Below are 22571 nucleotides of genomic sequence, written 5' to 3'. Positions count from 1 at the left end.
GGAAAACAGCTCCCTATCGTACCTTTGGAGGCAGCTTTTTACCAAGGGAAGCTGAGACTGTGGCCAAGACGTCTGTGTCCTCCGTTCACTAGACTATTTCATTCACCGTTCCTTCCTGGCCACCATCACTGCATCTGAGAAGCTTACCCACCTGTGGGAGAGTTGAGAAGATAATACAATAATAATATAACAGCCATTGTTAACATGTTGCCACACACAAGAGGGTCCAGGCCTTGAGCTGCACCTCTTCCTGCATGGCCCCTGGGTGCCCACTCAGGGCCCAGACCACTGCTTCAGCACCCAGGATGGGAGGATGCCCTTCGCAAACATCCCAACCTGCTTCCAGGATTCCTACCCCCCATGGTTGACAGGGACATTGATGTGTAGGAAGGAGTGGCTCAGGGATGGCTGTGTGGGGGTTGGGGGGACTGGGGTGTTCACAGGAGCACAGGAGGCTCTTCCCAGTGTGGGATGGAAGTGGAAGGGGAGAGGGGGGGCAAACTGAAAGTTAGGGCTGGAGGCTGGAGGCTGCAGGCTGGGAGCGTTTACTTGGAGTCAATAATTCAATTGGGCAATGACAACAAGCAGCCTAAATAGGTGCTGACTACTCAGGAGAGGACAGCAGGCTCATCTCAGGCTTAACGTTTGATGACAGAGTGTGGGCAAGGCTGTGAGCCCCTCACTTGCTTTCCTGGCATTGCAGAGGGTGAGGGAGGGGGTCAGGGCCAGAGACCCCAAGGTTAAAGAAGTTAATCCTTAAAACTGGAAACATTTGTAAAACTCCAAAAAAAAAAAAAGTTTAAAGTTCTCCCCCTCTTTCCAAGCACAGACCCACATTCGGACTTTCCCAAAGTGTTCATATATCTAAAAAGAAACTGCTGGTGCGGGGAAAAGAGCATTGTGGCTTCCTCTTTGTGTGGCATTTCCATTTGGCCTGGGAGGGGGTCCAGTCCAGGCCTTCCGGAGTCTCCCTACCTAAACTGCTCACACAGGGAAACTCATGCAAAAGTCTCTGGTGGCTGTACATTCCAACTGAAGGTGCCACAGAATCAGAGTCCCTCGGATAATCCTTTCATTTTCCACATGAATAAACTGAAGCCCAGAGAATTTGAGTGAACACAAAGCTAATTGGAAACGGAACCAGAATTGAAATCCAAGTCAACCTGACTCACGCCGGTAGTCACTCCTTTCTACCACACAAGACCGCCTGGAAGAGGAAGGATAGCACCCCAAGCGCCTAATTCACGCCCAGAAGTAACCTTGATTCCCCAAGGGAATACGCTGAGTATCTGCTTCCCCGGGCACAGGAGTGAGTGAGCCCTGCCAGCTGGAACTGTCCATAGGAACGGACTGGAGAGAGTTCTAGGTGTGGGTGTAGGTGGTGAGCATGCAGCAGAGGGGCCCAGGCTGGGTGGGGCAGACACTGGGGGGAGGGGAAGAACCAGGCAGCTGAACAAGGAGGGTAGGGGCCAGAGTCTAGAGAACCCGGATGGCAGCCCCTAACAAGTGGGGACTGTTACCTGCTGGAGGGTGTGAAGAAAACAGGTGCCCAGGGCGGGGGCTGTCCAGCAAACACTGGGAAGCAGGAGGAGCAGAGTTCAAAGACAGATCAGGGCTGCACCAGGTTATGAAAGAAATATGGAGCCATGCCTTGCATAGAGAGTCGTCTCCTAGTCCCCAGAGAGGGCTTGGTTCATTTGGTTGGAATTCTGCCTGCCTTCTGGTGGCCCCTTGAGGATGGAGAAGAGAGACCTGTATGATTAAACATTCCTTCTAACGTCCTTACTCCTCCAGAGCTGCGTTTATTCAAAGAACATCCGCAAAGGCACACCTCCCTCCCAACAGCAGAAGGCAGTCCCTGGCACCCAGGAATAGAGAAGGCTAAGGAGCCGGCAGGGGTAGAACCTGGCCCTCTACGCTCTCCTGGGGCCAAAGAGCTTTTCATCGCTGATTCCCAGTAGAGAGGCTTCCTAGACGACTGTGTGGGGTGCGTGTGTGTGCGTGTGTGCGCGCGCGCGCGCGCGTGTATTCATTGTCAGATGGAGCCAGGTATTCACTTTAAATCCCACTACAAATGATTCAGAGTTGTCGAAATGGAATGATATCTGTATTTCCAGACGGAGAGGCGCGAAATCGAGGACATAAGAACAAAAACCCGCGCGGTTAGATGTGTGTGTGTAGGGGGTACGGGGGACGAGTGTCACAGTCACACTGAAAAACTCCACTTTCATGTCCCAAAGCACTTCTCCCGGCAGGGTTTAACCCCGCGGCGCGGGAGGGGAGCCGGCGGGGACCTAGCGCACCCGCAGCTGCAGAGCGCCCTGGGCCGGCCCCGCCCGGTCCGCGCGGCCCTGGAACCTGCCCCCCTCCTCCCGAGCGACTCTGGGTGGGACCCCGTCTGCCCTCGGCTGCTCAGCGGCAACAGCCTCCCTCCGGGAAGGGCCAGCGAGGGGGGGGGGGGGGGCGGGGAGAGGCAGCAAAGTGGGACACGGAGGGGCCGGAGCCCTGTCCTTCCCGCCTGCCTCCCCACTTTTAAAGTCTCCACCTTTTCATCCTATCTCGGTTCCCAAACCCGCTTCGGTGGGCGCCCCAGGGACTGGCTCATTTCCCGGCCAGGCCAGGCTTCCCCAGCAAGGGGTCCCTCGGCTCCCCTTTCTGTTCTCTCTCCTAGGACTGCGCGGCGTCGAGGCGGCCCCAGGAAGAGGGCCCAGAGGGAGGCGAGCCTCGGTGGGGCACCGGCGGCGGGGTGCAGGGGGAGGTAGGCTTGGGGGACAAGGAGCGGGAGCCCGGCGGGAGGAGAGAGGCGCCAGGCCCGCCAGGCGCGCCAGGCCCGGAGGAGGCGCGGCCCCAGAGGGCGAGGCCAGGGGTGGGGGCGCGCGAGGAGCTGGGGAGCCGGGGTTGCGCGGGGACCGCGGGGGCGGAGGGGGCGCGGCCGGGGAGGGCGAGGCCCGCAGCTATTGGTCCGGGAGGCCCGGGGGGGGGGGGGGGTGGAGAGTGAGAGGAGGGTCGAGTCCCGGGGAGCGCGCCGCGGGTCCGCAGTCTCCGCCGCGGTCCGAACAGCTAGTGCCCCGAGCGCAGAGCCGGCGCCCGCCATGAGGGAGATCGTGCACATCCAGGCGGGCCAGTGCGGGAACCAGATTGGCACCAAGGTGGGCCGGGCACTGGGCTTCCCTGCGGGTGGGCAAGCTGGCAGGCCTAGGGTGTCGGGGCTCGACCCCTCGGTGCCGGCGCTCCGGTGCTCACCCTCCGTGCCCCTCGGTCCTCGGAGTCCAACCCTGCCCTGCGCGGCACCCGGGAAGTGCTCGAGGAGTGGCGCGGCCGAGGAGGGGGCGTCACAGCCGGGGACCCCCTGCCCCTCACCCCATCCCCGCTCTAGCTGGGAGCGGCCGCCGGCGGCTCTGGCGCGCCTGGAATTCGGCAGCCGGGCCCCGCGCGCCCTGCCCCGCCCGGCCAGCCCTGGAGTGAGCTGCGGGGGAGGGCGCCCTAGGCTCCGGGTTCTGACCGTCTGTCCCCCTGCCTCGCCCTTCCCAAGTTTTGGGAAGTGATCAGCGATGAACACGGTATCGACCCGGCCGGAGGCTACGTGGGTGACTCGGCGCTACAACTGGAGAGAATCAACGTCTACTACAATGAGTCATCCTGTGAGTAGCGCGGCGCGGCCGGGGACCCGCCCTTCCCCGTCGGACCCGGTGGTCCCCGCCCGGACCCTGGCGGTCCCCTGCCTGGACCCCGGCCGTCCCCTTCCCGGACCTCGGCCGTCCCCGCCCGGGCCCCGGCCGTCCCCTCCCAGACTTCGGCCGTCCCCTGCCCGGATCCCGGCCGTCCCCCGGCCATTTGCCCCTCCGATCCTGGCCATCCCCCCGGCCCCCGCCCAGGATCCTAGCCATCTCTGCCCGGACCCTCGGCCACCCCCCTCTTGGACCTCGGCCATCCCTCTCCCTGACTCGGCCTTCCTCCTCTAGGACCCCGGCCATTTCGCGTCTTCTCCGCCCGATCCCAGACTGGCTCTCTGGATGCCGCCCTCCGCGCAAGGGTAGTTTGCTCTCGGAAAATTTCCCGGGATATAGCAGGATGCCCGGTTCCTTCCTCACTCCCCATGGGGCGGGAAATCCGCCGTCAGTTTATTTCAAAAAGCCGAATTTGGCCTATCACGCGGCTCTGAACTCTTGAACCAGACAACCCGTTAGCTGGTGTTGTGAAATCACTTACTGGGTCTTGTCCGACTTTCTGTTTTGCTTTTTTCTTCAGTTTAAAATGTATCTCTTAATGGAGATTCTTGGCTAAAAACTTGAAAAGCACTCCGTTAAGTGACTCCTCTGCCCCTTTACCAACCTCCCAAAACTCTTAATGCTCCCTGGAAGCTGAAGTTCCGGGTAATTGGTGAAGTTGGGTAAAAACCGCAGGCTGTCGTTTATCCAGGGTTGGGAATCATTTCACCCTTGCCCTGGAGATCTACATATATATTGTGGCTACATGTATGCACTATTTCTGTAACAATTTTACTATAAAAGTGGAATTGTGCCCTTCACAAAACAACAAAAAATGAAGATGTTGAAAAAACACTCAGAAAACGACAGATGTTGCACTTCCATATGCGTGACACATAGCCCCAGAAATAATTACTCTGGTTTTTGGAGTCATTTGCTGTTTGTCCACACAAGAGCTGGGAAGAGCAGTATACATAAAGCACTGGGTTTTATTCACTCAGCAGCTGTAAGAAAAGGCCTGGATCAGCAGGACATAGAATATGAAATTTCCAGATAGCACTAAAAAATCCAGTGATACATTGCATTTCCTGTTAACCCTTAGGTCCACTTTGTTTATATCCTTGCTTCAGTGGGGTGTGTGCATTAATAGGACTGGAGTTGTAGAGCAGAGCCTATGGGCAATCATATTAACCCCATCCTCACTAGGGAACAATTTCCTGCCCAAGAGGCATGAAAATGTGCTTGCTAACAATAGGGCTGCACAGCAAATCTCATTCATTAGAGTGTCTTCCAGAAACAGCCTGTGGGCTGGCACCTGCAACAAGGTGCTCAGACTATAGCCTGGATCCATTAGTGTGTACATATGAGGGACGTGCCGAAAAGTGGAAAGGATGTCACAGCAACACAGCAGTTTGCTGCAACAGATACAGTTTATTTCCATGGAGCTAAAAAAGTAAAACCACCCAGCAGGAAAGAGGTGTCAGGGTGAAGTGGAAAATACAGAAGGCAGGAAGTCAGGAGACCAGATTTCTCATCCTGCTTATTCCCGGAACTTCCTCGCTCTGCCCATTCACGCTTGGGCCGGTTCCCTCATCTGAACAATTTAAGGTGGGAATGTGTTGTCCAAGGCCCTTCCCAGTGCTAAGATTCTGTGATTTGAAGAAAGCCGAGTCTGTCTCTAAAGAAACCCTGTTTTGTAGCACCCAGGCAGCTGTGCTGGGGGGACTTCCTACAGGGAAGCCCATCACTCTGGAAACCAGAAAGTAACCCTTGTGGGTGGGCTTTGTTCTCTTCCAGCTCAGAAATACGTGCCCAGGGCTGCCCTGGTGGACTTGGAGCCGGGCACCATGGACAGTGTGCGGTCCGGGCCTTTTGGGCAGCTCTTCCGGCCTGACAACTTCATCTTCGGTGGGTTCCATCTTTCCTGCTTGCTTCTGCTTCTCTTTTTTTTTTTCTTTTCTTTTTAACACCAAACTAATTTATGTGCAAGATTAAAAGCATCACGTGGCAAAGAAAAGCTTAGAATGGAAATCAACAGTCCCTAGTGTCATCCTAGGGTGCCCCTTTTAATTCTTGTATTTTCTTTAGGAAAGTAATGTCTGTGTCTCTAAATGAAATGATTATATTGATAGTTCTTTTATTTTTAGGTTTATTTATTTATTTTGAGAGGGGGAGGGGAAAGGCAGAGAGAGAGAGAGAGAGAGAGAGAGAGAGAGAGAATCCCAAGCAGGCTCCACACTGTCAGTGCAAAACCCGACATGGGGCTCCAACCCATGAACCATGAGATTATGACCTGAGCAGAACAAGACTCGGTCACTTAACCAACTGAGCCACCCATGTGCCCCAGCCGATAGTTACTGATTTAACAAATTTTTTAGACATTAACTTCTTTCTTCCACTTATAAATTGCTATCATAATATGACAGTGATAATTTGTTTTGGTGTGTTACTCATTTTTTAACTTCAGTGTTTTTAGACCTATATTTTTCTTCCATTTCCTATAGACAATTATTTTGCTTTCTTTCTAAAGGCTGGCACCATGTGAATTTTGCTTTGTCAGAATTGGGCAAATCCTTCCCTCCTTCTTCCACCTAAAACATGATAAGATAAAGCACCTGTCCCTCTACACACTCCTAAATAAAATTATATAACATTAAGTGAAATGATACTGTTAAGTGCTACCAGCCTCCATCACCCTGTAGCCATGGTGTTTAGAGTCCAGGTTACTTGACAAAACATTCAAAGGGGGAATTTTCAAAATATTCAAGAAGAGACAGAATCTTGAAAGATTTTATTCTGCTCCTTTGTAGCAGAATCACTCTGCACCTGTTGTAAAGGTGACTCAGCAAGATGAACGTTCACAGAGTTTACGAATCCTTTGGGTATCATCTACTTCCCTGTCACCCTGACAACACACACAACCAATGAGACAGGCAAAGCTTCCGATAATAACTTCTTCAAGAGTTGGACCATAATTGACCCTAAGCAGAGACTCTTCTGGACCCTGCTGCCCAATGTGGTAGCCACTAGCCACATGTGGCTATTTAAATTAAAGTTAATAAAAAATAAAATAAAATCAATTCACTTCCTCCATTGTACTAGCTATGTTTCAAGTGCTCAATAATTACATATAGCCAGTGGCTGCCATATTGGATATATGGAACAGTTCCTTCATTGTAGAAAGTTCTATTGGATAGCAGTGCTCAGGACTTAGTAGAGATACTCTACCAAATTGGGGGAACGAAGAGAGAAAATGGAAAGACACTGTGTAAACATGTGGCCATACATAGCCATTTCTATCTTAAGAGCCAAGGTAGAGGCTACAGGATGGTGGTAGATGTGAAAGTCTTCCACTTGACAATTGTATTTTAATGTTAGATACCACACATTCACTTCACTTACGTTCTTTTCTCAAAAATTACCAATGTAAGAGTAAGAAATATGCCTGGAGGGAAGAATACTACTTATCAACCGATATACCTCAATCAACAAACACAATTTCAGTGCCTGTAAAAGGCAAAGTGTCTTACAAGCAAATGAGAGACTCCTAAGGCTGATCTGTGGCTTAAAGTTACTATGGTATAGAAATTAAATGTATCAAAGATCTACTTTTCAACCCCTTCTCTGGAAGGGATAGAGATAGTTTCACTGAGGGTAACAGATAATCCTTTGTCATTTAAACCCTATGTATCTAGAGTATTCTCATGCAAAGTGCTTGATACATATGATCAACATCCTAGGAATGCAAGGACGGTTCAACATTGAGAAGCCAGCTAATAGATTAAGAGAAACAACACCTTAATAGGTGCCCAAAAATATTTGATAAAACTCAGTATGTGTTCCTGACTTGTATAAGACAAAAACACTTCTGCACAAGCTGGAAATAGAAAGAATTTAAGAATTACCTACTAAGGGGCACCTGGGTGGCTCAGTCAGTTAAACGTCTGACTTCAGCTCAGGTCATGATCTTGTGGTTTGTGGGTTTGAGCCCCACATTAAGCTGTCTACTGTCTGCGTAGAGCCTGCTTTGGCTCCTCCTCCTCCCTGTCTCTCTGCCGCTCCCCACATGCTCTCTGTCAAAAATAAAGAAACATTAAAGAAAAAAGAATTATCTACCAAAATACATAACTATGCCATACTCACTGGTGAAACATTAGAAGTATTCCCAGCAAAGTCAGGTATGAGAAAAAGATGTCCACTGTCTCTTCTCTATTCCATGTTTTGAAGGTTCTAGCCAGTGCATAAAGACCAGAGAAAGAAAAGAGATACAAACCATTTAAAGGAAAAGACAAAATTGTTATTTGAAGGTGGAATGATCCTCTTGGATTTTCCAGATAGGCTGTCCAATGAACAGTGATTAGCATTTATGAGACCTCCGTAAGGCAACCAGACACAAGATAAAAAGACTCAGACATTATTGCTATGAGTGACCAACTGTCCTGATTTGCCTGGGACTGGGAGGTTTCCCAGGACACTACACTTTCCAGTGTTGAAACTGGTGAAGTTCCAGGCAAACTGGGACAAATTGATCTCCTTAAAGGCAATAATCAACTGTAAAATATAATGGGAAAATACCCTCTTCACACTAGGATAACAAAAGTTATACCTAGGGACAAAATTTACCAGTAATTGGGAATGAGGAGGAGTCATTAAAACAAGACATTTTTCTCCCAACAGACTGGCTAATAGTTTAAAATCTAACAGCTAGTGTTGGTGAAGGTGTTTGGGGGAAATGACAGTTTCAAGCATTGTCAGAGAACAGCTTAATGGGTTCAGCAAATCAAGAATTTTGATTCAACAGTTTCAGTTTAAGGAATTTGTCCTACAGAAATGCTTGCTCACACATCCATGGGCGATGCATGTTGGTTTCTAGAAGAGCTGAACCCCTTTGCCTACCCCCACCCCCTTGCCCTTACCACCAGCTGGTGTTAGTCTCTGTCAGTTCAGTGGACTGCTCCCTCGGGGCCTTGTGATAAATAGACTTGGCTTGGAGAACAATATTCTGTATGCTCGAGAGGAAATAAGGATGACTCCCCCCTGTTTGCTTAATACAGATCAGTGCCATCTTTCACTTTCTCTTAGTAAGTGGGTCTAGATTCTTAGCAGATGTAGACTCTTTGTAAGCCCTTTGAGTGAAATTAGCCAAAAAGAGAGAGCGCTGAATGGGGACAAGGGAAACTTGGCGGCTAATTTCGGCTCTGCCACCTCTGCTGCCATCAGTCCCCTTCTCTGGGCTCCTTCAGTTTTACAGTCTGTGGAATGAAGGGCCCCCAAGCATCTGGGCCTCTGTAAGAATCTGAGGGAAGCAATAGCCTGTGCCTGCCACCTGCACAGAACTACACCCCCACAGAGAATTCTGCTTGGTTTCTTCCCTTAAAGTTTCAATTAATTTCTGGTAAGAATCTGAGAGGATAGCTAAGTTGTCTTTTTTTTTTATTATTTACATTTTAGTTAACATCCTGTGCAATATTGGTTCCAGGAGTGGAATTCAGTGATTCATCACTTACCTACAATACCCAGTGCTCATTACAAGTGCCTCCTTAGTACCCATCAACCATCTAGCCCATCCTCCACCCCTCCCTCTATCAATCCACAGTTTATTCTCTATTGTTAAGAGTCTCTTGTGGCTTGTTTCCCTCTCTTCTCTTACTCCCTTCCCATATGTTCATCTGTTTTTTTCTTAAATTCCACATATGAGTGAAATCATATGGTGTCTTTCTCTGATTGACTTACCTCGCTTAGCATGATACATTCTAGTTCCAACCACGTCATTGCAAATGGCAAGGAGTGTGTGTGTGTGTGTGTGTGTGTAAAGAAGATGTGGAATATGTAATATATTCAGGAGGATAGCTAAGGTTTCTCAAACCTGAATTACAGTTGGCTGAATCTGCCTCAGTCTCAGTAAGTGTTACCAAACAAAATTAATAGAATTCATCAAGAAAAGTATATAATTGACCCTTGAAAAATGCAGAGGTTAAGGGGTGCTGACACCCTGCATGTCAAAAGTTTACTTACAATTTTTTACTCTCCCCAAACTTAACTACGGTTGACTGGAAGTCTTAGCGACTATATAAGCAGTCGATTAACACATATTTTGTAAGTTGTGTGTATTCTGTAGTGTATTTTTACAATAAAGCAAGCTAGAGAAAAGAAAATGTTATTAAGAAAATCATAAGGAAGAGGGGCGCCTGGGTGCCTTAGTCGGTTAAGCATCCGACTTCCGCTCAGGTGATGATCTCGAGGTCTGTGAGTTCGAGCTCCGCATCAGGCTCTGTGCTGACAGCTCAGAGCCTGGAGCCTGTTTCAGATTCTGTCTCTCTCTCTCTCTCTGACCCTCCCCCGTTCATGCTCTGTCTCTGTCTCAAAAATAAATAAACGTTAAAAAAAATTAAAAAAAAAATCATAAGGAAGAGAAAATACTTTTACAGTACTGTACTTATGTATCAAAAAGAACCTGTGCATAAGTGGACCCATGCAGTTCAAGCATGTGTAGTTCAAGGGTCACCTGTACTACTCTTTTGATGGGCAGTACATGGTAGGAAATTCAAAAGAACTGAAGGCATATACAGTGGAAAGCTTGTCTCTCACTCCTCCGTCCACTTAGTTCCCTCCCAGGAGGCCGGCTCCTGCTGATGACCTCAAAGGTGCCCTTCCTGAAGCTTGTGCACAGTAGAAGCAAATACATGAGTCTGTGAGTCTGAATATGTAAAAATATGGTAAAGTTTTATGTATGTAAAATACATGGCTTTCCTGCTTCTAGGAAGGGTATGAAACCACATAAAGACAGCTTTAAAATGTGACCAGTTATTTATTTTCTACCATTTATTTATTTTTGAGAGACAGAGTGCGAGTGGAGGAGGGGCAGAGAGAGGGAGACACAGAATCTGAAGCAGCTCCAGGCTCTGAGCTGTCAGCAAAGAGCCCGAGGTGGGGCTCGAACTCACATACCGTGAGATCATGACCTGAGCTAAAGTCAGATGCTTAACCAACTGAGCCATCCAGGTGCCCCAAAGTGTGGCCATTTAAAACACAGAGTGAACTGTGAGAATTCATTCACTTGCGGCTGAGAATTCATTTAAGCTATAGGTTTCTGGCAACTAAATTCAAAACAGGAAGCCCAGTAAAGGACACGGTGGTCGTCGTCATAAAAGGGAATATACCACTCTTTTAAAAAGGAGATCCCCCTTCTTTCTACATTATTTGTATTTGTTTTTTTTTAATTTTTACTTTGCCTTTTTCAACGAACGCTAATAAAGAACCACATTATTAAAAACCAAGAACTAGAGTAAAAAAATCATAAAATTTTATGATTTTAAAATTGATAATTCTTAATAGTTACATAATGTGTAATTATTTCATAATGGCCAATAATCAGGGAGTCACTTCTTACCTAATTTTGCTCTAAGAAAGAATATAGTAAGGGGCTTGGGTGGCTCAGTCGGTTGAGTGTCCGACTTCAGCTCAGGTCATGATCTCACGGATCGTGGATTCGGGCCCGCATCAGGCTCTGTGCTGACAGCTCAGAGCCTGGAACCTGCTCTGGATTCTTTGTCTCCTTCTCTCTCTGCCCCTTCCCTGCTCACACACTCTCTCTGTCTCTCAAAAATAAATAAAATGTTAAAGAAAGGAAGAATATAGTATTCTGGCTCAGTCAGTGGAGCATGCGACTTTTGATCTCAGGGTAGCGAGTTCAAGGCCTGCCTTGGATGTAGAATTTAAAAAAAAAAAAAAGAATATAGTAATATAGAATCTGGATATTTGCATCTTGGTTCACATAAATTGGTCTGTGTTTCTAACTCTGATCACAGAATAGATCCTCAAAAGCAAAGTTATCGGGTCAGAGCCTATTTGAACGTATTTAAGCCCATTATATATATTGCTTTAAATGGGTTAATGCCACTAGCAGTGTTTGAGAGCACAATTTTTGCTCTGCTTTTGCCTGAGAAATGTATCAACTGAGGGTCTCTGAGCAATATAATTGAAACTCCTTTATAGGAAATGGAAAAAGATCTCTGAATTTGGAGAGTCTGTATAAATTGCACAGATTGTCAGTTTAAGAAAAGAGAAACTTACACTCACGTAAACAGGATTGACACATAAAGAAACCTGAAAACCCAATATTAAAATACAACTCAGTAAACCCTGTTCCCATAGGGAGGGGTGGTTAACTGAAACACACACACACACACACACACACACACACCTTATTGCTTCTTGAGGGAAAATAGAAAAAAATTATCCAGTTTTACATTGTTTAAATTTAAGATGTCAAACTTATACTTGTTACATTGGGCTTTGTGTAACATTGGTATGTTTTATTTCTTAAAATGGGTGGTGTAGGTATTTATTATGCTTCATATGCTTTTACATGCCTTAAGTCTGTCATGAGAAAAATGTTGGCATGGATGAGGCATGGCTCTTGTTTATGCACTTTCTGGAGGTTTCTGATAGGACTCAGGAGACCAACCACCTTCTCTGGCTCACTTGCCCCCCACCCAACCCAGATGTCCGGTCAGGGTCAGGCCTCCCTTTGGCCATCACTCCCGTGCAGCCAGGACCTGTTGAACTTTTAGAGTCTTTTTGAAACTGATTCAAACTATTGAAGTCGTGGGAAGCTGGTTTCTCATGGCAGCAGCTTCATTGATCGTGGAGGTTTTCTTTGGCCTAATGTATTTGAACTGAAGACTGAGAGAGCCTAAGAAGGTCTGGTCTTGTCTTTCTAGCTGTCAGTAAGTGGGACAAAAAAGATTAAGAACAAATTAACACAGAACTATGATGACCAGCTAATGATCTAATTCACTGTCCTTACAAACCTTCAAGAATGTTAGAAATGACATTTTGCATTTAAATTGTCTCCAGGATTGTTTGATATCTTTGCTTCTTTGTTAGAATATGCATCCTTAATTTTGATTCAGAATATTTAAAAATTTTTAAGATTGTACTGCTGTGAAATAGCTTTTATAGTAACTTTTAAAGCTGACACTATTTTTACTTCAGAATTCTGAGTTTTTTAAATGAATGTTCTTATTTTGTTAAAATGGCACACTCGTTAGGAGGAATGGAGAAGTGTCCCCAACGTATAAACACACTATGCTGTTTGGCAAAATAGTTGTTTTTAAGTCACCCTCCAGTTAATAAAAGAGGTAGAATTGTCTTTGGGAAATGGCTCATCCCCCATTAGCTTTAGAGCTCATTTTTTTTCAGAGCTGGCAAATTACAGTAAACCAGTGTCATTCCATTTCTAGGTATAGATGAAGTGTTGTTGTTTTTTAATTTCTATTTATTTTGGGGTGGTTTTAAAAAAACAGACTTGAAGTAATATATAACTTTGAAAGTGAAAGTTATCTGCATTTAAGTTTTGCACATGGATATACTTGACAAAAACAAACCCTTTTTCTTAATGAATCACTGGTCGTATTAGCGGTCATGCCCAGGGACAGAGAGAGTTTTGTGGGAGAAAATGGAGTAACAGAAAGCCTCTTTCTGCACATGCAACTTTCCCTTCCAGATTCGGGGTTAGAGGGCTTCAGGGAGCACTTAATCCCTCACCCAGTGTGAGCAGGACGTAAACCAGAGGGTAGACTCAGAAAGCCCTGGGGACCTGTTGCCACCCGCCTGCAGCCTTGTGTTCTATGGTCCCGAGCCACTGATTAATGTCACAACATCTCATTACAGAACATGTTCAACTCATGACCCCCAAATATTTAACTGGGAACATCTGTTGCTACGAGACAGTGGCAAAATATTTTCAGAAGTCACTAGCTTCTTTCTTGTCAAGAGCAGAGAAAACCTTGTGGCTAATCATGCTGTAAATACTGAGGAAGCCAAGTGAGCTGTGTGAGCTGGACAAGGAGTCAAGTTCAGGGAGCTTGACTTGCTGTGATTGCACGTCTGCCTGCAGCCACCTACCTGCTGCCGATTGCTGGTTTCTACTCTGTTTTAATGAAATCATCTCCAGCAATTTGACAATTGCACTCATGTTCTTTCCTTCGTGAAGGTACGCCAGTCCTAGACTGAGCTCCATGGACGAGCATGGGTCCCCGCCCTTGTTCTTCCTGGTTCCTCTGGTGCGTCTGGCCGGACTGCTGCCTGCTAGCTTGGGTGGGGAAAGGTGGACAGCAGTTAGTGGGGGCACAGGAAGGCAACGACCATTTTTGAGCCAGCTGGGCAGGAAAACAGACAATCTGTGTTTGTAAGAGAGAACGCAGTTGCCTCCTGGATGAGGAAGTGGCCACCAGGAGGGCTGAGGTGGCCGGTGCTCTTGGGAAGAGCTGCAAGCATGGAGGGGCTTGCCCCGTGCCCGTGGGGCACATGGAACATGGTGCTGCCATGCCTGTCATCTTGGTGCCTTTGACCAGCCAGACAGGGCAAAGGCAACAGGAGTGAGTGGCTGATCTCCCTTATGAGGTGGGGCCCAGACAGACGAGCAAGGGGCCACCTGCGCCTCCTTCTGATGGGCAGTCCTGCCCTCCTGGACACATCGCTACTTAATATTGAAATGTGTTTCATGTTTTCGACACAAAGTTAAAACTGCACAGTTTTCTCTTCAAATACACAGGGGTGTAGGGTAAAACTGGATCCCCCTCATCCCTAGTGCCAGTGACCCTGAGATTTTATTCCCCGGGGCTAACTAGTGCTGTACACGGTGCAGATGTGTCCCACCTGACCTTTTCCCACATACACATGCACACACACGTGCACATGCGCACACACACACAGGCAGTTGATTTGGTTTTCAGAAAATGGGATCATGCTACTCATACCATTTTGCAGCTTTTTAAGGAGTTCATTAACATAACGGGGACATTCCCTGTGACTGTCACCGTGCCTTTCTGCTGCATGGGTGTCCTCAGGTAGTAATCCCCCCACTTACTGCTGTTTTTAAAACTCCCCGTAAAGGCACATTTTCATATTTTAATTTTCTCTCGATTATCATAAGAGACGTGTTTGTTTCGTTAAATTTTTATAAGCAATATGAATGTGGAAAGTTCACTCTCCTATTATCCCATCCTTCAGAGACAACCACAGTTACTGGGTCGCTGTGTATTTCTTCAATTTATTTCTTAAATGCAACTTTAAATGTTCTAATAAAGTCTAAAATATTCATTTTGCTAGCTAGGTAAAACATCTGCTTGGCCCAGGACTCAAAGGGAGCAAAAGGGCGCACAGTGAAAATGTGGTCTCATTCCGACCCCGAGCTGGTGCCCACCCAGGCTCCTTTCCAGAGGCAGCACTCCAGGATTTGTGCGGTCACTCTGTGCCTATAGCAGCAGATACATACCTGTTACACGCATACAATGACAGCCAACTGCATACACCATTTGGTACCTCAGGGTTCTTTTTTTCCTCCTTAGCAATATACGCAGGACTAGGGCTGATGGCTGATTGTATTCTGTCACATAGATACCATCACTGATTTACGTCCTCTGTTAAAAGGTATTTCGGTTGTTTCCTTTTTTCTTTACTATTGCAAACTGCTCCTTGGAGAGTACTTGTCTGCATGCCATTTTCCACGTGTGTGGGTGGATCTATCCAGGCAAATTTGTAGAAATAAAATTGCTGAGTCTAAGGGGACTAATTCTGATACATATGCTAAACTGTTCTCCATAGAGGGTAGTCCCTGTTATGCCTCTCCGCAGTCTGGCAGTGTGGAGGGGCCTTCCCCCAACTCTGGCCAACAGTATCAGCAAGCTTTTTGATCAATTTCAGCTTCACAGGGAAGAAACTGAATCTCCTTGTTTTCATGTGCATTCCCCTTGTGAGGAATACATCAGATATTTAAGTTTTTTGAATTTCCTTCCCTGTGAACTGTTTCTGTCCTTTGCCCATCTTCCTAAAAGTTTTTCCTTACTGATCTGTAGGCCTTCTTTAGATATTTAAGGCGGGTGTCTCTCTGTATGTGATACAAGTCACTGGTAGTCAACACATTTTAAACTTAAGAATCACAGGATTTGGGTTGTTTTTCTTGTTTTACAGACGTCCACTTAACACCCACAGTATTTAGCACTGATAGAAGCTGTGGAAACCTCAAGGAAATTTGCGATAAGACTCATTCCTCCAAAAGTAGGCCCTTGTGTAAGGCCACGCCCACAGTACACTGCAGAATCCAGGGAGGCTGGCAGCAGACCTCAGTGAGAGGGCCCTCGCCCCACAGTGCGTGAGTGCCTCCAAAATGCCTGCTTGTCTCACTGATGCAGCACTGGGCTGCTCCCGGGAGGCAGCCTATGTGGTGTCACTGCTGCCCGGCTCAGCTCCCCACTGGTGTCTCTGGCGTCAGGTATGGACCTGCCCACCCGGAGCACAGAAGCTGGTCTCTGGACAGTGGTGGTGGATTGTTGCCACCAGCTGGGTAGAGACAAAAATCAGGTGAACATCTTTGGAATAAGTGGGCAGAGGTCCATACGGTGTGATTCCTGCGCTGGCTTAGCTCTGAGCGGAAGGACAAACAGGCCTTGGTATCTCTTCTTCCTCTCATTTTCTGTGTCCACTTGATACAATCCAATCACCTGCCAGCTCCCATGGCACATCCTGGTCCTTTTCAGAAATTCCGTTCGTAGGGAAAGTTTGATAAGGATGCTAACAAATTTGTTTTTAAATTTTTTATACATGATCCTTTTCGAAACTAGATTTGAATACACCTGCTTACTAAATACACAAAACACTTTTTAATAACCTTCCTTGCTTCTTAAATAACTTTTAATTTTAGCTATATATTACATTGCCTTGTTACCAGTTAAAATAATGAGAAACAGCAGTGCCTTGTTTCTATAGTTTATTATTAAATAGTTCTAGGGGTGCGTCGGTAGCTCAGTCCCTAAGCGACTGACTCTTGACTTCTGCCCGGGTCATGACTGCACAGTCGTGGGATCGAGCCCCATATGGGGCTCGTGCTGGGCGTGAACGCTGCTTGGGATTCTCTCTTCCCCTCTCCCTCCGCCCCTCCCCACCTTGCGTGTTCTCTCTAAAAAAAATTTTTTTAAAATAAAATTGATAATATTATCTCTCACCATCCATCAGAGGAGTAAAACCAGGCATGGAGGTGGGGGAAAGGGACCACATTCATCATGAGCCTGAGGAGTCAGCACCAAGCACTGACTTGACTACTTTTCATAATTTACCCTACAGTGTGCCCTAGAATTTAGTTCTCAGTGGTTTTTCTAATAATTCTTTTTTTTCCTGTTTTCTCTTTTTTAATAAGGTAACTAGTTCTAAATATGGTGGCCTGGAGGTCCCATAGGAAAAAGCAAGTGGGGTGTTAACAGTATGTATAACAGCGTATTTACAGGGTAGTAACATGCGGATTTCTTTTTTTTTTCTGTCTAATAATAATTCTTGAAGTATTAACGTATTGATTTAGATTGAAAAAGTCTTATAATTTTTTTTTTTTTTCAGAAAGTGAGTCCAGTTTGGATGATTGCTCTGATAATTAGGACTGCCCTTGCCAGTCAGAGTATATGGCTTGTATTTTTTATAACCCGAATAAGCTAAACTCCAACCTAAAAATTCTTTCCAGTGAAAATATATATAAAACATTTAATTGAGAAACTGTATTGGCAAAGTTGTATTGGAATATTTCCATTTTCCCAACTCGATCCAAGTACATTAGATTAAGGAAAGTGCCTTTAAGTAAAATGGTCTCCGCCTGTGGTAAGCCCTGGTGGTAAAGCCTTTTGGTATCTGCCAGAAACAGAAGAGAATGAACCAACTGGCAGGTTGTTTGCAGCGCTGCTTTCCACGGAACTGAGTTTGGGGCTGAAAGAGGTGTTTTTCCCCCGACCGTCTTAAAAGTGTGAACAACAGCATCACCACCCCGACCCCCCACCCCCACCCCCACCCCCCCGTGCAGCCCTACTGAAATTGTGTGCCACTCTCTTGTGCTTTGTCCCAGGACAAACGGGCGCGGGCAACAACTGGGCGAAGGGGCACTACACGGAAGGTGCGGAGCTGGTGGATTCGGTGCTCGACGTGGTGAGGAAGGAGTGCGAGCACTGCGACTGCCTGCAGGGCTTCCAGCTCACGCACTCGCTGGGCGGGGGCACGGGCTCCGGCATGGGCACGCTGCTCATCAGCAAGATCCGCGAGGAGTACCCCGACAGGATCATGAACACCTTCAGCGTCATGCCCTCGCCCAAGGTGTCGGACACGGTGGTGGAGCCCTACAACGCCACCCTGTCGGTGCACCAGCTGGTGGAGAACACGGACGAGACGTACTGCATCGACAACGAGGCCCTCTACGACATCTGCTTTCGCACGCTCAAGCTGACCACGCCCACCTACGGCGACCTCAACCACCTGGTGTCGGCCACCATGAGCGGCGTCACCACGTCCCTGCGCTTCCCCGGCCAGCTCAACGCCGACCTGCGCAAGCTGGCCGTGAACATGGTGCCCTTCCCGCGCCTGCACTTCTTCATGCCCGGCTTCGCGCCGCTCACGGCCCGCGGCAGCCAGCAGTACCGCGCGCTCACCGTGCCCGAACTGACGCAGCAGATGTTCGACGCCAAGAACATGATGGCGGCGTGCGACCCGCGCCATGGCCGCTACCTGACCGTGGCCACCGTCTTCCGGGGCCCCATGTCCATGAAGGAGGTGGACGAGCAGATGCTGGCCATCCAGAACAAGAACAGCAGCTACTTCGTCGAGTGGATCCCCAATAACGTCAAGGTGGCCGTGTGCGACATCCCGCCGCGTGGCCTCAAGATGGCCTCCACCTTCATCGGCAACAGCACGGCCATCCAGGAGCTGTTCAAGCGCATCTCGGAGCAGTTTTCCGCCATGTTCCGGCGCAAGGCTTTCCTGCACTGGTTCACGGGAGAGGGCATGGATGAGATGGAGTTCACAGAAGCAGAGAGCAACATGAACGACCTGGTGTCCGAGTACCAGCAGTATCAAGAAGCCACGGCCAATGATGGTGAGGAAGCTTTTGAAGACGATGAGGAGGAGATCAATGAATAGAGGCGCCTCCCTGTCTCGGATACCACAGTTCAGATGTTCTTCCTTTAACTCCAGAGCATTGTGACCCTAACGGCCGCCACATGGTGCTCTGCTCTGTGTGGGTCCAGGCCCCTCACCAGTGCTACAGAATTGCACTATCAGCCCTCTGGAATGAAGCAAGTACATCAGAATAGCAGAGAATTGGCAGTCCTACCCAATCAAGAGATCAGACGACAGATTTTCTACTGGAAGACTTGAAACAATGAACAGGCCATCGATGAAGGGCTAAATGACTTGACCTCGCCTTCTGTTTAGTGTTCGACCATGCTGAGAATTAGCAAGGAAGCCAGAAACCCTGTTTTTCATCCTTTGTGATGAAACCTAAAGCTGTGCAGTGTTGCCTTATATTGAGAATGCAGTATGGAACTTTAAAACAACCTATTCGTAATAAAACACTAAAATTTTTTCTTTGCCTCTTCCAGCCTCTGTTTCGTTAGATTTGTTACTTTGTGTTGTTATAAGGGTTACTTGGGTACCCTGTCTCTTCCTGGGGTGAAGTGCCTCTGCCACTAAGTGAATGAACTCAGAGGAAAGACTTTCCTTGAACTGCAGGCTTTTTAAGGGTGGCAGCATAAAAGCAGCACACACACAAATAAAAGCCCATCATCCCCATTCGCAACCAGCACTTAGACCTCCCACAGAATCTTTCACCTCCCTGTGTCATGTCCTGGTCAGTCCCAACCTTCCCTAATAGCTGGGCTAAGATTTGCCAGAGGAGCTACAGAAAATGACCTGCCAGCTTCCAGCCAAAGCCAGGGGGATGTGCAAGCTCTTGGTGGGTGAGGGGGCACCAGGCAGGGCCAGCTTTGAGAGCTGTGTGCTTCCTTCCAGGAGCACTCAGGGCCAGGGCAGAGACTGAGGGCTGTTTTCTGTATAACAGATCACCACCTTACAGTTTCTAAAACTTGACACAACTTCTGTAAGAGGTCTTGTAAAGCCAGACTCCACAGGACATGACCAGGCTAGTCCTACTAATTAGCAGACATCGCTGTTCACCTTTGTCTCTGGTTTCTTTCTTTCAGCCCCTTTGAAGTTAGCTGTGAACATGTGACTTTGCTTTAGCCAAAAGAATGTGAGTGGCATCTCACTCCAGGTGGAAGTGTCTAAATGCTAGTGCTTGACCCTTAACTCTGCCTCTGCCGGATTCCTCCATCAGTCTGGGCCTCAGTCACCGCGGAGCACAGCCCTCTTGTCCTTGTCAGACAAGGAGCGAGAAAGAACTGTTATTTGGAGACATTTCCATCTGAGGTGACCCCACAGTGTAACCTAGCTCCCCCGCGACAGAAGGCCTGAGCTCTGTGATGCCATGGCTTACACCCAGTAACTATTTATTCTGGGCTAAGCCCTAGCCGTGGGCAGACAGAAAAGTAAGCATTAAACACAGCAGCGTGACTTGGAACTGCAGTGAAGACAGACCTCACTTTTGCAGAAATCTGAACTACTTTGTGGGTCAGGCTCCACATAGGACCCGACACGGGCAATGCTCACCACAGTGCTGTGGGCCTCCTTGTGCAGACCAAGAAACCCACAGGTGGCCGTGCTAGCTACTCCAGGCCATGCCGGCTGCCTTCTCAGACTCCACAAGATTGAGTGCAGCTTTCGCATTAGACATGCAGATGCGGGTTACCATTTGACCAACCATCTCATGCACAGCTTTGTTCCTTTTCTTCCTGAACCAAACCTGACTCATGTTTGGCACAACCCACCCTATTCCACTCAGGGGCCTCACGGCCAAGGCCTACTGGAGCTCCACGCGTGCTGGCACTTCTCCTGGCAGTGGTACGAGGAAGCATAGTCTCCTCGTTGTGTAGAGAACAGCACACTCAACACCCTGACGGCCAAGTGAATCATACAGCCTTCGTCACTGAACTACCTACCACAAGCATCCTGAGGGAGGGAGGCAGTGAATGTGTTACATCTGCAGGTCACCGGGCAGAGCAGCTGAGGGACTCAAGTATGAGCTGAGGAGGGCTCCCAGGCTCCTGTAATACTGAGTGACTGGCACCCACACAGCTGCTTCTGTGGTCCGGCGAGCTGGAGCTCGGCATCTCTGGGCCACCTGGAAGAGCGGTCCTGGGACAGAGCAGCCTGCCGTCACACTTCCCACACTGTTGGTCCAGTGCTGCTCCGGGAACGCCATCTATGTCTTAAGTCTAAGAAGTCGTCGTTCCCACAACATACTTAACTGCATCAAGAATACACAAGGCAAGCTGTAATAACAAATCCACGTGATGGCTTGGGACAGTCTGCCAGGCCTGCTATGGTCACACATTGACTTCCAGACCCAGGTGGTGTGAGCAATGTCTGGTCATGACCAGCCTGGTGAGAATGTAAACCGATGCCATTGTCACAAGATTCTCGCACTGACTTGATATGAATGTACTTTATATCCAGAGTTCATCATTTCAGAATGTACAAATCTAGAAGTTGCCAGGCCTCTTGTGGGAGCTGGTTAAGAACCAGGACTGAGGTTCTGGAGGATTTCTCTCTCCAAAGTTAGAACACTTAATTCCTTTCCATTATGTTTTCTAAAAGAAAACATCTCGAGCACAAAACAGTGACCCTCTGTTGAGTTCCGAAGAAAAAAAGTACAGTATGCTTTATTTTTGATGTAAAGAAGCCATATTTACATAATACATTCATATTTGTAGATATGTTACAGCTCTCTGTAGAAAACCATTCCATTAAAACAGCAACGTGAGATCTGCATTCAATCTTTAAAGTATTAAGTCAAATTAAAATATTCTTATCAGGACTCCAATGTAATTTCACAGCTCATCCACAGAGGGAAACTGAAGGGAAACAGGAATGAAGAGTGGGTGACGGCAAGAGAAAAATACACCCTCTCCCACACTGGCAAGACTCCACGATGGTGGATCCCCAACACAGCGGCTGGCACCACCCAAGGGGGGAGGGAGCAGCGCCAGGGTGCCGTCTCCACGCTCCCAGCCACTGTTGAGGGCCTGACAGGCTCGCGGACACATTCTGGGCCTTCAGAAAGTCACCCTGCCACCCTGGCTAGGACTTCAGAGGCTGAGGACTAAGGACTCCTCTTCCCACCATTTCAACCGGGTCAGCAGATGGTTCTGATCAGCCTAGCAGTGTCCTTATTTCTCTGAGAAAGCCAGAATCGACCATAAGACAACAAGCTAAAATGGCCTCCCTCCTCGGATCTGGTTGGCGATTTTCTCATCCGGGGGCTCCTCTTTCTCCTTTTCCCGTTCTTTGTTCCAGTCTTTAAGGCCCTCTGGAAGCGAAGTGTCCTCATCCAAGCTTCCAGTGCCTTCCACAAATTCTTCATAGGTAGATTTTTCTGCAAACGGTCTGGGGCCCAAAAGTTCAACCATGTCATTCTTATCTAATACTTCTTTTTCTAATAATAGAAGAGCAACCTGAAATACAAACAATTCCCGTTAAACACAATTACTCAGTATAAGTCTTTTCAAAGCTAATCATTTTTGTTTATAGCTAGCCCCATTCCAAAATAGGATTTAAGACCACTGAAAAAGAGATACATAAGGTCCCATGATTTTAGAGTAAAATATACAAAATATTGGAAAAACAATTGCTCACCAGTAAGGGAGCAGCTAAATACATTGTGATACATTCACACAATGAACAATTATGTACCTATAAGGAAGAATCTCTCTGTTCTACATACATCATGGGAAGACATATTCAGGGAGAAAAGGTAGATGCACACCTTTGTATGGTATGCTACATTGCTTTTAAAAGGAGAAAGATATTTATCTTTTTCTGTGCTTATATGTATACGTAAAGAAGTTCTGGAAGGATACACTAGTGGCTGGGAGGGTGAGTTGGAGGAAAGGGCAGAAATAGGTAAGCAGGAAATTTTAAAAGTTAGTCAGAAAA

The 22571-nt window shown here is 47.6% G+C and overlaps 2 protein-coding genes and 1 long non-coding RNA gene across 4 annotated transcripts in view; 1 reads left to right on the top strand and 2 right to left on the bottom strand.

Moving 5' to 3' along the window:
* Positions 1–2918: 2918 nt before the first annotated feature.
* On the top strand, positions 2919–19104 carry TUBB6 (tubulin beta 6 class V). 2 transcript variants are annotated; one of them, XM_043558253.1, is made up of 4 exons: positions 2919–3149; positions 3533–3641; positions 5505–5615; positions 17596–19104. In XM_043558253.1, exons 1-4 carry the CDS (start codon positions 3093–3095, stop codon positions 18657–18659), a joined length of 1341 nt encoding a protein of 446 aa, XP_043414188.1. In that variant the 5' UTR covers positions 2919–3092; the 3' UTR covers positions 18660–19104. The 2 variants fall into 2 exon arrangements, with proteins under 2 accessions (XP_043414188.1, XP_043414189.1); XM_043558254.1 differs by lacking the exons at positions 2919–3149; positions 3533–3641 and adding an exon at positions 3963–4033.
* LOC122470539 lies at positions 12001–17491 on the bottom strand. Its single transcript, XR_006293932.1, has 2 exons — positions 13617–17491; positions 12001–12430 (listed from the first exon to the last, which is right to left on the bottom strand). It is a non-coding gene; the product is annotated as an uncharacterized LOC122470539 (long non-coding RNA).
* Positions 19105–21266: 2162 nt separating the features above from the next.
* Positions 21267–22571, bottom strand: part of AFG3L2 (AFG3 like matrix AAA peptidase subunit 2) — a 40753-nt gene continuing 39448 nt past the window's right edge. Inside the window, exon 17 of the mRNA XM_043558251.1 lies at positions 21267–22090. Coding sequence (XP_043414186.1) covers positions 21848–22090 — 243 coding nt within the window. The 3' untranslated portion in view covers positions 21267–21847. The remainder of the gene's footprint in view (positions 22091–22571) is intronic.

The sequence above is a fragment of the Prionailurus bengalensis genome, chromosome D3 (genome assembly GCF_016509475.1).
Source record: "Prionailurus bengalensis isolate Pbe53 chromosome D3, Fcat_Pben_1.1_paternal_pri, whole genome shotgun sequence".
Taxonomy (NCBI): domain Eukaryota; kingdom Metazoa; phylum Chordata; class Mammalia; order Carnivora; family Felidae; genus Prionailurus; species Prionailurus bengalensis.
This window is presented reverse-complemented; position numbering and strand designations above follow the sequence as displayed.

Bases quoted from the DNA above. Each gene is read 5' to 3' on its own strand.
- TUBB6 (XM_043558253.1), top strand. From the start codon at position 3,093: ATGAGGGAGATCGTGCACATCCAGGCGGGCCAGTGCGGGAACCAGATT. The intron at 3,150-3,532 runs GTGGGCCGGGCA...GCCCTTCCCAAG, and splicing joins GGAACCAGATTGGCACCAAG to TTTTGGGAAGTGATCAGCGA. The intron at 5,616-17,595 runs GTGGGTTCCATC...GCTTTGTCCCAG, and splicing joins GCCTGACAACTTCATCTTCG to GACAAACGGGCGCGGGCAAC.